This window comes from Chiloscyllium plagiosum, chromosome 13 (assembly GCF_004010195.1).
Source record: "Chiloscyllium plagiosum isolate BGI_BamShark_2017 chromosome 13, ASM401019v2, whole genome shotgun sequence".
Taxonomy (NCBI): Eukaryota; Metazoa; Chordata; class Chondrichthyes; order Orectolobiformes; family Hemiscylliidae; genus Chiloscyllium; species Chiloscyllium plagiosum.
The window spans coordinates 25279822-25294552 of NC_057722.1; the positions used below are offsets into that span (position 1 = coordinate 25279822).

A 14731-nucleotide genomic window follows, 5' to 3' on the forward strand; every position below is an offset into this window, starting at 1 on the left:
TACTCTCTCCCCCCCCCCACCCTCCTCTAGCTTATCTCTCCACGCTTCAGGCTCTCTGCTTTTATTCCTGATGAAGGGCTTTTGCCCGAAACATCGATTTTGCCTGTCCTCGGATGCTGCCTCAACTGCTGTGCTCTTCCAGCACCACTAATCCAGAATAAGGGTAATGGAGTCAGGATGGCTGAATGAAATTAAGCTGCCATTAGTCATGATCTCATTAAATGGCAGAACATACTCAAGGGGCTGAATGGCCTGTCTAGATTAGAGTGGTGCTGGAAAAGCACAGCAAGTCAGGCAGCATCCGAGGAGCAGGAAAAATCGACATTTTGGGCAAAAGCCCTTCATTAGGAATAGAGGCAAGGTGCCTGCAGACTGGAGAGATAAATGAGAGAGACTCACTGAGATTCTTGTAGAGAGAGGAGGAAAACCTCTTCAAGGCAGGCATCCTTGTGAGAGGATTCACAGTAGGGTTAAAATCAACTAGGTAAAACAAGGACTGCAGATGCTGGAAACTAGAGTCTAGATTAGAGTGGTGCTGGAAAAGCACAGCAGATCAGGCAGCATCGAGGAGCAGGAAAATCGAAGTTTCGGGCAAAAGCCCTTCATCAGGAATTCCTTAGGAACTAGACCTTGAAGACCCTGGTGATGTTGGAATCACTACAGCACCAAAAGATCAATCACATCAATCTCACGTAGCAGGGAGAAGGGATCTAGTTGGATAGCTGGGAGGAAATTGGAAGTTTAACAAACAGGCCAAATACCTGCTGGGTGTATGAAATAACCTTTCAACATGGCATGAGATTTCACTGTGTTAACTAGTTCATGCAGAAAGTGTCTTTTTTGTAGTTTAGTCTCAATTGCTACTAAATATTGTTAATTGCTGTTGCTTTTATTTTGTTTGCTGTGGTACAATTTTGAAAATAAAATCTTATCTTTCGAGGCCAATCGCTGAGTAATGCATTCCTTTTCAAAAGTTAGTGATCCCGAAGGGGATTATAATCACAGCAAGAAGCATACTGCCTTACTGAAATGTTCAAAAAATATTATATCTACACACTTATACACAGCAACCCCTTCATTTATCAACTGCCCAATTAATAATATTAGAGAAATATTCTCTTTTAATTATTCCAAAGTACTACAATCGGCAGCCACTACTGACAACTATAAGAAAATTGTTGTGGGAAAATCTACACATGAAAGTGCTTTTCAAATTCTAAACTTGCACATGTTTGGAAAGGGTCTTGGATGAAGACCAGAAGAAAGTTTGGCCGTTTTTTCTCTTATTTAAAGAAAGAACATCAAAACCCATTGAAGAATCTCTCTCACTGGCCAACTGAGATCAGCTTCCCAATGCAGCCATGGTATTGAAAGTGGGACATTGCACATGTGCATGCCTAAGGGATTAGGTGGATACGTTTGCTGAATCACTTGGGGAGCCAGCAGTAGTTAAAATTAGTGTTAAAAGTCTATCTTAACCAGTTTCTACTTCGAGATGAAGGAACTATCTAACAATATTTTCAAAAACTGTATGAAAGCAACACAATGACTAAGATGTACTCTTCATAAACCTCTGGGTGTAGGCTAGTGTTTCAGCATTTACACATCTGGAATTACAGCTTTATCCTTCATATTGACTGCCCACACAAAAATTCCAAAGCAAGTGAAATGGTTAGCCATTGCCAGGACTTCCTCACAACAAAAAAAAGTAAGTATTTTGACTTCAAAAGTTTAAAAACGCCAGAGGCCATGAGATGGATTTCATTAGTTCTAAAGCAGGCCACTGTGGTGGGCCATACAACTGCAGGAAATAAAACTAACGCATCCTGCCAGCCAATCCATAGAACAGTAAGTAACTTCAAATGCAACTAGGGAAGTAGAGAAGGATGATAGTTAAGAGGGAACTAAGAGGAGAGACTTGAATGATATGTAAGTGGATCCTTGACTAAAGCTCCAAATCAGTTAATTTTTAAAAGCTTTCAGAGAGAAATTGTGCCCTCTTAAAAATCATATTAGTCAACAGTTTTAAAATCTGGCATGCATATTATTGTGATAATATTTTTAAAAGCAAAAATAGAAAATTTTAGAATTGCACATCACGTCGATCGCTAACTGAATTGTTAACCACAATCTAACTAAGCTGTGCTAGTCTAGAAGACAATCAAGCACTCAGATAAAAGTGCAATTCCTAATCTTAGCTCAATAACTGGTAGATGCATTTGCCTGGCACAGAGAACACATTGTTTCTCATTTCTTTATACATAGTCTAATCAGGAATAATTAAACTTCATTATGAAGAGTCAAAAGTACTACTGGTAATGACACACAATATAAATTTACATATTGTAGTCAGGTAGATTACATTGTAATGTCTCTATTTTTTTTCTGAATGATGGCCTGTTTACACCATAGCATTTATACGTGCATTCTCTACATTGGAAAGTAAAGCAGCAATTGCACCAATTCAACTGAGTAAATGCTATTAAATCCTTAAGGGGCAGAAAGAAAATAATTGATTCATTGCAGACTGGCAGACATTACATGATTTAGGTATTCCACATATTTACATTATAAAATGGATTAAGGTAGCTATTGGCCACTTTTGCATACACTACTATAACATTCAACAGGGGAAACCCTCAAGTTGGCTTTATGCCACCTACTAAAACTATTTTATCCATTATATATGCATTTATTTTAGATCATATTTGCTACCATTAAATATACAGAAACAGAGTAATTTTTGTTTCAGAGCAATGATTCATGTTACAGCAGGTAAGCTAGACCTCTGTGTATCAACATTTTGTTTTTTTTTACTTCTAATATTATGCTTACATGTTGCATTGAATTGCAGCATTACACATTTACAGTTTCAATTGGTTTATGCTGAAGAATGTACTATTAAGTTTCAAGCAAACAGATAAAATTACAGAAGGGAAAATATATTTAACCACAGAGCAGACATGGGATCCTCTGCCTTATTAAATATTTATCTTTACAGTTGAACAGTGTCAGTAGCTACTCTTTGCAAGAATGACTGAAGGACACAAAAAGTGTGATAAGAACTAAGAAGCAATCTCGTTGTTTAAAGAAAGGGCTCAATGTCGATTTCGAGAGTGGAGCAGGGCATGGTCAGTTCAAATTTGGTGATAACATCAGGGTGAAGAACTCCCAGCTTGCCAATGCTCTGACCTTTAGCAAAGATCTCGGCACATCGACCCGGGAAGAAAGTGGAATCTGTAAAAGAAGGAAACAAAACAAAAACCATCAGTACTTCTCCACCTTCAATAACCAGCAGATGTAATTCACTTTCTTTGCACTGCCCTGCAGCTGGCAACTGATAATGCCTTTAATTAAATCTTCAACAGCTCTAAATGAAAATTTATAATTGTCTTCCGCAGGTCAGAAGTGAGCAACACTTTGATGATGGTGGTCGAATCCCTCTTTTTCCCTCAGAATCCAAATGAGTACTAGTCTTTATCACATTTTCAAGATAATTAACCATCAAAGCACAAAATACCATCAAAGTTTTCTTTGCCAAAAGACTAAGCATGCTAGCATCTAGATGTCATTAAAAGTATACAAAAGGTCACTTCATGGCTTCCTTAAAAATTTAATCGCAGCTTTTTGATAACTCTTTTTATTGGTCTCATTTTATTCTCACTTGTCTCTGTTCTATGTTAGCATACATCCTTCCTGTAAATGGTTATGCAGTAGCTAACTATTTGAATTGACATTTAAAGTGGTTGTGCTCATTTTTGTGAACTGAAACCCTTCTGAACAGAGGACACTGGTATTGTTCATCTGCAAACTTTGTCAAACCTGCTTTACTTTGCCTAGGATCAGAAAAGCTACAGAAAGTAATTTCCAAGATGCAATATAGCACAAAAACTTAACATTTTGATCGCTGTGCAAACAATGTACCCACGGGTAAGATTTCAAATTCACGTGCAATATAGAACTATATTGGTTTTCAATCATAGTAAAACAGCACAATCAGCAAACATACTAAAATATCCTTCATACTGAAGCATTAAGTTTTTGCTGGACAATGAATAAGAATGCCCTGAAGTTTGCAGAATTAAAGAATCAGGCATTAATGATTTGTTTTCTATTTGAGCATCTATTCACTCTGCACAGTGTTATTAGGTACACAGAAATTACAAACTTAATGCTAAGTAATAGAACAATTTCTGACAAAACAAACTAGGTATTTGCTTTAAAAGTAATGTTGAGTTGATCTTTCAATTCCTTTTCGGTGCAGTAACATTTTGAAATACTTCCTCTGGAAAATATATTATAAAGAAATTTAGGGACAGCACATTTTGTTACAATTGAAATGATCGATTTTTCCATACAGCGTAGCAAATAACTGCCCAGTCCTCAGGAAAGGAATCACTGGTTCACTGTCCAGATCATTCTATCTTGGCTGCTCCCTCCTTACCTGGCCTTCATGGTCCACCTCTTGAGACTCCCCTCCCATTCCCCTGTGTGACTCTACATTTATCTGCTGTTATGGATACCAACACTAAGGCAGCATGGCCAGCTAATATTGGTGGGGATGCACTGCCTGCGAGCCATATGGGTTGGCATGCAATAAATATCTGAATAATCCTATCCAGAGTTGAATCTAAAACAATGGCCCAAGAACTGCTGTTATGAGTCTGCATTGGTATGACGACTTTTCTCATTTGGTAATGATAAAACTTTGCCCTGCACGTCGCTGAGTGTTTGAAAAGTAGCTCAGTGCCCTCTGTGGGGCATTTGGGATGTGAGTCCCTCTGTGAATTTTCTCAACCAGTTAGATCAAATATTTGTAAAGTGAGCAGTTCAAGTTCTGAGCAAGGAAGTGCAGCCGAAAATAGTGAATTCTATGGTTCAAATCTCCTGGTGTGCAGATCATCAGAACATGTATGTGCATCGAGACCTTGAGGAAGTCCTGGCACACAGACACACGCAGCAATCCCCTGGGAAGTTTACACTTCCTAAGGGCTGATTTCTACTGCCTGCAACTTTCTCCAAACAAGTCCAACACTGAGTCCAGTGGCAGCAGCTTGGGATGCACATATGGGATTTCCCTGGATATTTATTCTTCAAATCTTACACTAATTAGTATCTAGTCAGTCTTAGTGATTATCCAGAAGGGCTGAATTGAGCACAACTAAATCCCTAAACACTTCTGAACCAACCCAATCACCCAGAGATCAGAAGCCCCGGTTCAAAAAGCACAAAAGGGTCAGATCATAGAATTCTTCACAGGCAGTGCCAATGTCACTTACCCACCATCCTGACTTGAAACTATATTGCTGTTCTTTCACTGTTACTGGCTCACAATCCTAGAACTCCCATCTATGCAATATTGCAAATGTTCCACTATCTCAAGAACTACAGTGGTTCAAGAATGCAGTTTATTACCATCTACTCGAGGGCAATTAGTGATGGACAATAAATGCTGGCCCAGCCTCTGATTGCCCTCATCCCATGAACAAATAAAATGTTCACAGCATTGACACTGATTGGAAGACACTGACTAAGGCAAGTCATTTCAGAAAGAGAGGAAAAATATGAACTGAGGAAAGAAAGCTAACTGTAATTAAAAAAAATCTCCAACTATTAAAACATAAAGAATGAGACTCCAGATTACTAACAGTTAATTCTCAGTGCCTGAGAGGCTGATTGCCTGTAATCCACACTTGCTCATCCCTCAAGTTTTTTTTTAATATAGCAAACGTATGTCATATGTACCATGCAAGAACTCAATGCATTTAAAGACTGAATCGGATGGATGGGGGGGGGGTTGGCTGTTTCCAGGCAGGTACCCTCACCTAAAGTTGCTGCAATGTGTTCTTTTCTTTTGGTGGGGGAGGAGTTGTTGGAGAAGATGTGGGTCAGGCTCAATGTTATTTTAATCCTATTTTTGGTTCAAGATTGTACTTCAAAATTATTAAAACATTTAGTTTAATATTAACAGTTTGCATTAGTACATGTCTGAAAGGGATTTTGAGAACTGTTTTATCAGTCATTATAAATGAATCAAATGCATTTCCACATTTAAACTTATTTCCCCTCTTGTCCCCACAAGTCTATAAATAAAGTCAATCTTTAGGAAATTCATGCACATAAAGTATTTGCATCTATATCCCAAATCTAGAGATAGAGCAGAGAATGAATTTAACAGTACCAACTGCATAGCTTGTGAAATGTCATTAGCGAAAAAGGAATATAATAAAATTAGTCTCATTGTTCAAAATGGTTTCTATTTATGTTTTAATTCTTCAGAAAAGCTCTTCTCCATCTAGCAATCTCCTTTGTTCAAAAGGATAACAGCTTCAGCAGCAGCTATCTCTAGCCATTATTAAACATACTTCTACAGTCAATGACAGATTTTCAGCAAACTCAGCTGGCTCAGTTGTATGCTCCTTCAGGGAGAGAATCCTTGGCATGATAGAGCATTCCATTTAATAGCCTGGCTAAGGATAAAACACACCAACAGTGAAAAAGGCTCAATAACTAGACAGTCCATCAGACCTGGATTATTTGGTTCAGGACTGGGTGAGGAGCCAGTCAAAGGACTGGAATGACTTTCAAAAAAACTGACAGAACTTTTCTTTTCCCCCCAGGTTCCCCCTTCCCCATTTTCACTTAGAGCATACAGAGAGAAGTTTCCACCACCCACATGGGTGGGAAATTGGCAGTGAGGATCACCCTCTGCTACAGAACCCATCTGATTCTCATTTCCATTGAAATCAAACGCTGCAGGTCTCACTAACAGAAGGCAGACAAAACTGATCAGATGTACAACTTCCCAGAACGTACTGCACCTTTTCCCGGAATGGACTCATCCAGCTTACTACTTGAGAAAACCAAAAAGCATTTTATTTGTGATGCACTCCGCACTTGGCAAGCAAAGAACACATTTCAATACCACGTAAAAGTAAAATCTCCCACAAGTCACTGGTGAAACCCCAAATGATCAATCCTTTAACAAATGATAATATAACTTTAAACCATGAAGGAATGAAACTCCGGATTAATAACAGTTATTCTAAGTGCCTGGGAGGCTGATTGCTTCCAATCCACACTTGCTCATCCCTTAACATAACCTTCTATGGTAAACATACATCCTGTGTACTATGCAAGAACAGGACCGTCACACTACTCAGTGCATATGAAGAGGGAGTCGGATGGGGGCTGGCTCTTTTCAGGCAGATACCCTCACCTAAAGTTACTGCAATATTTGTACCTAAATAAAAAGCTTTTTGTGGGCAGTGATTGGGGGAAGATGTGGGACAGCCTCAGTGTCATTTTAATCCAATTTTTGGCCCAAGGTTGCACTTCAACATTATTACAACATTGAGTGAAATATTAATAGTTCGCATTAGTTCATGTCTGAAGGGGATTTTTAGAACTGTTTTGATATATACTATAAATAAATCAACTGCGTTTGCACATCTAAAGTTATTTCCCCTCTTGTCCCCAATAAGCCTGTAAATAACTCATGGAGTGAGGGCTGAGTCATTAAGTTCAAGCAGCTTTTACATGAATGGTAAACATTTGCATTACCTGGCACCTCACCAACAAAATACTCTGATATCCCATAATCCCAAGGAAAGTGTCACTGTTGTTATATTAAATAAAACAATGTTGGCAGTCTGAAATGAGTGCAAAGAAGCTGCTGAAGGTTTTGAAGAAGTGTTCACAATGAGAAGAGTCAATGGGCTAATCGCCATTTTTGATTTACTGGCACAACTGGTCGTGGTGCATGCTGCACAATGCAACTTTTATTCTATAATTCTTTTAGTAAGTGACCAGAAATAGAGTTTTTCCCACCAATATTCTTACTTGGTCGTGAATAATAGAACACAAGAAGTAGGAACAGGAGTAGGCCATTTGGCCTCACAGGTCTGCCCTGCCATTCAAGTTTATGGCTGATCTGCTTCATCTTCATAGCACCCAACTCCCTGATCTTTCATAAATCTATTCACCTCCTTTTTACATATCTTCTGTGATCTAGCCTCCACAACTCTCTGGGGTAGAGAACTGTAGACATTCACTAACCTCTGGGGAAGGAATTACTATGCATCTCAATATTAGATGAGTCTCTCTTATTCTGGAACTATGCCCCTAGTTTGAGATTCCCTATCTGTGGAAAGATCTTCTCAATATCTAGTCACTAAAGCCCTCTCAGAATCTTGAATGCTTCAATAAAATCACCATCATTATTCTAAACTCTAATGAATAAAGACCGAGCGTGTTGAGCCTTTCTTAATAAGTTCAGATATAGCCTAGTAAATCTCTTTTGAACAATGCCAATATATCCTTTTTGTTTACATGCATGGATCAAAAGTGTACACAGTACTCCAGTGTAGTTCGTGCCAACACCCCATACAGTTAGAAGACTTCCCTGTTTTTAAAACTCCAATCCTCTAGCAATAAAGTCCAAAATTCCATGCGCTTTCTTAATTACTTGCTGCAATTGTATACTAACTTTTTGTGTTTGACGTATATAGAATACCTAGATTCCTCTGTGCTTCACTTTCTTTGCAATCCCTCTCGACTTAAATAATAGTCCACCTATTTATTCTTCCGACCAAAGTGCATGACCTCACAGTCTCCCACATTAAGTTCCATCAGCCAATTTTTTGCCCATTCAGTCACCTCGCATATCCTCTTGCAGATTCCTTATGTCCTCATCACAATATGCACTCCCACTATTTTTGTTCAGCATATTTAACCACATTACCCTGTTCCAAAGAAGGGTCACTGGATCAAAACGTTAACTCTGATTTCTCTCCATAGATGCTGCCAGATCTGTTGTCCTTCTCCATCAATTTCTGTTTTTCTTTCAGATTTCCAGCATCCACTTTTAAATACAGCTGGGTCACCTCTGATAGCAGACATTTCTAAGATGATTTATAGTTTGATAAAATGACTTCACACCCAACTTCCCCGGTTATTCTTGTCTGCCTATTTTGAATGCAGCAAAATGAAAGTTTATATAAAACAGTAAGAAAATGGAACACTTGCATCATGCTGGCAAATTGAAAAATATGGACATCTATTTTAATGTAAAAACAAAGCACTGAAAGAAGAAACTGCACCTTGCGTGAGCAGCTTCAAACAAAAATCACCCAGTTCAATTCTTCTTTCTCTCCAAAAATTTACGAAAAGGCACCAGAAGCTTCTTTGGCATTTGAATTGGACAGGTAGAAAGCCTCTCAGGTATCCTAATCCTTTTAGGTTAAGCACCATCTCTACACTCTACCACATCAAAGAACAACACTAACAAACTAATAATGACTTATCCAGGCACAAAACCCATCAGCTGAAACCCTGAACAAGCATGCCTGCAGCTACATCTCCAGCCACTGCCTTTCTGCATCTGGATCAATGGTAGGGTTAACTGGAGGTCTGCAGTTGTGAACCATTAAACTGTATTGGCACTAATCAATTTGTCTTCCCTGTTGCTACCACTGCACTACTATCCCATCCCACCCACACACACACACTTAAAAAAACATTTTTTTCTACATCATAGAACTGCACTCATATAACTTCCAGCACAGAAATGGGGCATTTGGTCTAAGCTGTCTACGCTGGCACTTATCTCTCTTACAGTATGGATGCTAAAGTGACAATCAACCTATCCACTGAGTTCCTAAGTTTCTTGGAAACAGCCTCTTCCTGTTCGAAAGAACAGAGACTGAGTGTAGTTTTCGGGGAATAAATTAAGAAAAACTCATGTTCTAAATTCATGGTAAATGCACCATGAAATATCTACATTTTACAGGTGGTTTCTATTTATTCTTATAGCAAATACACACCTTAAAACATGAAATAAAATTTCTTCACTCCATCAATTATACTTCTGTGAAAAACTTAAGTGTATTTAAATAAAAACACACTCTCTGCAGGCTGCATTACTCGGTTTTCACTCAGCCTTTCAATTGGATACATATTTATTTTTACAAGTTCAGAGCCCAGGTATCATATACCATAAATATTGATATAATTTTTACTTTTGTCATGGGAAAATCATGTCACCTTCCAATTACTAGAGAATTTTTTTAAAAAGTTGACTATTCTAAGTTCTTTGTATTTTCAATTCACATTGCATTTTGGTTTAAGAAACACTCAGTGCCCACAGCAGTATTACATAGTAACCACAAAAAACAAGTGTTCCATTATCATTATGGTGGTATTTCTTCACTCTTATACACCAAACTCTCTACTAAAGGCTAACATATACATTAATTTTCTTATTTTTTGTTGTACCTGTTAGCTTCATGATTCATATAAAATTATATATTTCCCAATCTCATAAACAAAAAAATCTGCTTTGTTATATTTCTGTTTCCTTTCAAAGTGGAAGCCTTCACACCTTCCTACATTACATCTATTCTGCCATTTTCTGGCACAATCACTTAACTTGACTATATTTCTTGGCAGCCTATTTGCAACGTTTTCACAGCTTATGATTCTATCTAGCTTTAACTGGATACATTATATTCAATCCCAAAGTAACTGATAACGACAGTGAATAGATGAGGTCTCAGCACTGATCTCTGCTGCTCCCTCTAGCTACGGCCTGCTTAAGGCCAGGTTATTCCTGTTCTGTTATCTGTTTATTACCTAATCTTCAAATGAATAATATATTATTCCAAATCCCATGAAGCCTGAGATTTTGAGTAATAAGCTCATGTGTGGCAGCTTACTAAATGCTCTATGAAAATCCACAAGCTAGTTTCCCCCTTATAGACCTTACCATAAAAGTTGATGAATTTATTTAACATGATTTTTCTTTCAAAAATTTATAGACGCTGTTTAATGATAATGATTTTCTGATTACCCTGTTACCAAGTCTCTACTATCAGATTCCAGACTTTTCCTACTACCAGTGTTAGGCTAACTGGCCTATAACTTCTTGTTTTCTCTGTCCTTTCTTGAATAGCAGGGTTGCATTTGTTACATTTATTCCATGTGAACTATTCTAGAATCTAGGGATTTATGGAAGGTCAAAATCACTGCACCCTCCATCTGTGCACTGATCTCCTTTAAAATCCTAAAATGCAGTGATTGGGTTCAGAGGATTTGTGTATCTTACATTTATTGGCAATGTACTTAGGATAATAGAAAGTCAATTGATATAACAAAGCTTATCATGCCTTAGAAATATATTTATCTGGAGCCAGTTGTACTATATCAGATTTTAAAACAATATCTAAAATACTACATTTAAATTATTTGTGCATACTTTGTGTTCATGTAGATTCATTCTCACCACCACAATCTGATTTTCATTCATCTTTGTTCAATTAGAAAAGGAGAAAGAATTGGAGTAAAGGCAGTGAACAGTCATTACTTAACCACAGACTAATGTGTGTCAGAATTAGGTCCTTCACTCTGAACTGCTCCTTCGTATATTTTTACGATGAGAAATTACTGAAGAGAAGATCAAAAGCCTTACACTTCCAATGGAATCAAAAGGTCCAAATTTCTCTTAAAAAGGCAGAGAAACACAAGATACACTAATTATTTTGTATTGAAGAATTGTTTGCGCACTATGTTTGTTTTGTCACAAGATACATTAAGTCTCACAGCTTTCATTAAAATTAATCCAGTATTCAATTTGATTCACATACTCGATAATAAAAAGCAAGTAGTAAATAAAAATATTGAATGCAAATTATCAAGGCCAACAGTTTCCAGTTCTGAGCAAAGGTCACTTGACCCAAAACATTAACTTTGATTTCTCTCTACAGATGCTGCCAAACCTGCTGAGCTTTTCCAGCAACTTCTATTTTATTTCCAACAGTTTCCAATTGGGCTACAGTCACTAAGCTGGGCACAAACTGTAGTGGTTCTGGTAAGTGAATTATATGCTCAAGTTTCTGCATAAACAGATTTACATATTGTTGCAAGCAAACTCCTCTCCAGCAGTGAATTGAAAGGCTATTTTTTATAAACTGTTCACAATAGAAATTGCTCAATATATTTAAGATTGGTAACTTTGTGTAGTTGATTAATGCAACTGAAAATAGGTAGGTACGTTATTTTTAAACCTGCATGTGTCATCCTTGTGAAAAATCCTATTTTTATAATATTCAATAATCACATTTAAAATCAATATAAAACCATTTAGTACTGGCATTGGGGTACAGTAGTTAGCATTATAGTGAAATTATTTTTTTTTAAAAAAAGTCCACCTCAGGGCTCTTGTGCACAAAAATGGCTATTTTTTGGAGGACACTCACAAGCCTGTCTGAGTATGATTAACAGAAAAGCATAATAATTCAATCTCCATGTGTGGCCTGTTTTGTGGAATGGGGCCACAACACTTTTAGAATAGTGCAAAAGATCATGAAAACTCAATTTGCACTTAAAATTTCGTAAACTTTTGTGTTGTTTTGTCAATTTTGAATGATTTTGGACACAGTGGAAACTCTGCGTCTAGTGTCCAAATTCAAAATTTTTAATTTAAAAATGCTGTTATCGTGTGCACATTGCTGGAACTCGCTTTCAAGGTTCAGATGATGTCACTGAAATGCTCAAGAGATTTAAAAACAATTCCATTCCCAATGTCCTGACGCCCAGTAACAACCTTTGAATTGTATTGTTGTTTGAATAATTGACAACTACATTACCAATGCTTTAGAGAAACATGTGGGATTGGGGTAATAAATTGATATAGTTGAAAATTGGCAAGCAGACAGGAAGCATAGAGTAGGAACAAATAGATCTTTCTCATGGTGGAAGGCAATGACTGCTGGGGCACCACAGGTGTCAGTGCTTGGACCTCACTTATTCACAATAGGCATCAACAATTTGGGATTAATATTTCCAAGTGTGCCAATGATACAAAACTAGGAAGAACTGTGACTGGTTAAGGTGCTTTAAGGTAATTTACACTAGTTGACTGAGTGGGCAACTACAGGGCAGATGCAGTAGAAGTATGAAGTAATTCACTTCAGTAAGAAAAGAGCAGAGTTTTTAAAAAAAATTATAGTAGATTGTGAAATGTTGATATAAAGGGGGACCTGGGGGTGCCCTTAGATTAGATTCCCTATAGTGTGGAAACAGGTCCTTCGGCCCAATAAGTCCACACCGACCCTCCGAAGAGTAACCCACCCAGGCTCATTTCCCTAAATTTACTCTTGACTAATACACCTAACACTGTGGGCAATTTAGCATGGCCAATTCACCTAACCTGCACATTTTTGGATTGTGGGAAGAAACTGGAGCACCCGGAGGAAACCCCTTGTGCAGCATTCACTGAAAACAAGCATGCATGTGCAGAAAGCAATTTGGAAGGCAAATGGTATGCTGACCTTCATTGTAAAGGGAATTTTCGGTAGTTTCATTAACTTTCAGTATTTCTGGAGATGCCAGGAATAGTGGGGCTCGATTTCCAATGCACTACTCCAGTAAGTCATGACAACCTGATTCCCATCAACTCTAGTTTTCCCTAGGATTCCTTGATGACAAGGACACTCTCCCCGGATTTTGGAGTTCAGCTGTTTCTTTCCTGTTTGGAGCAAGGCTATAATGAGATCTGCAGCATGTCAGATTGTCAGTGAACAGGTTATTCCTTTGCAAGTGCTGTTAGAGAGCACTGTCAAGGATCACTTTCAACGCTTTGCAGATGACTGAGATTTGACTAATAGGGCTGTGATTCGATGGTTGGATTTGTCCCACCTTTTCTGTATGATACATATCTGAGAATCTGTCCATACTGGCATGTAATGCCTATGTTGGCTGTACTGGTACAAACATGGTTAGTTGTAGAGCACAAGCCTTCAGTACCAGAGTGCTGTCAGGGTCCACAGCCTTTGCCATTTTCAATGCCTTCAGCCTTTTCTTGACATCACATGGAATAAAATGAATTGGTTGAAAACTGGTATTCAGGACACTGGGTCCTCAGGAGGAGGCTGAGATGGATCATTCACTCGGAACTGCTGGCTGAAGATAGATGCAAATATTTCAGCCTTGTCTTTTGCACTAATGTGCTGATCTCGTCCAATATTGAGGGTGGGAATATTTTTGGACTTGTTTAGCAAGCAAGTAGTCTTGTATTGTAGTTTGAGAAAGTGTGGACTGCCGAGTCGAAAAGTGTGGTGCTGGGAAAGCACAGCCAGTCAGGCAGCATATGAGAAGCAGGAGAGTCGACGTTTTGAGCATAAGTCCTTGCTCTTGCTTGAAACACTGACATTCCTGCTCCTCGGATGCTGCCTGACTGGCTGTGCTTTCCCAGCACCACTCTATATTGTAGTTTCATCAGATTGACTCCTCATTTTCAGGTATGGATGATGCTGTTCTTGGTGTAACCTCCTGCACTCTTCATTGAACCAAAATTGATATCCTGCCTTGATGATAACAGTGAAGCAGGTCTTGTGCCAGGCCATAGGTTGTAATTGTAGTCAAATACAATTTTGTTGCTGATGATAGCCCACAGCAACCCACAGATGTCCGGTTTTGAGTTTTTAGATCTGTTTGAATTCTCTTCCATTTAGCATAGCAGAAGAGACGTAAATGCATTGGAGGTGGTTCAGTGTCGGTTTGCTAAATTGATACCCAAAATGATGGGGTGGTCATGAGGAAAGGTTAGACTGACTGGATTTGTTTTCACTGTACTTTCAAAGATAAGGTTGGTATGAGGGGCTGAATGATCTACGTCTGCTCCTAATTTCATTATTTGTAACATCACCTAGCCTCAATAAATATAATTCTCCAA

At 38.2% G+C, this 14731-nt stretch overlaps 1 protein-coding gene across 1 annotated transcript in view; it reads right to left on the reverse strand.

Annotated features, from left to right (window-relative positions):
* Nucleotides 1-2490: 2490 nt before the first annotated feature.
* farsb (phenylalanyl-tRNA synthetase subunit beta) overlaps nucleotides 2491-14731 on the reverse strand; it is a 64209-nt gene continuing 51968 nt past the window's right edge. Inside the window, exon 17 of the mRNA XM_043702054.1 lies at nucleotides 2491-3237. Within this exon, the coding sequence (XP_043557989.1) occupies nucleotides 3086-3237 (152 nt within the window). The 3' untranslated portion in view covers nucleotides 2491-3085. The remainder of the gene's footprint in view (nucleotides 3238-14731) is intronic.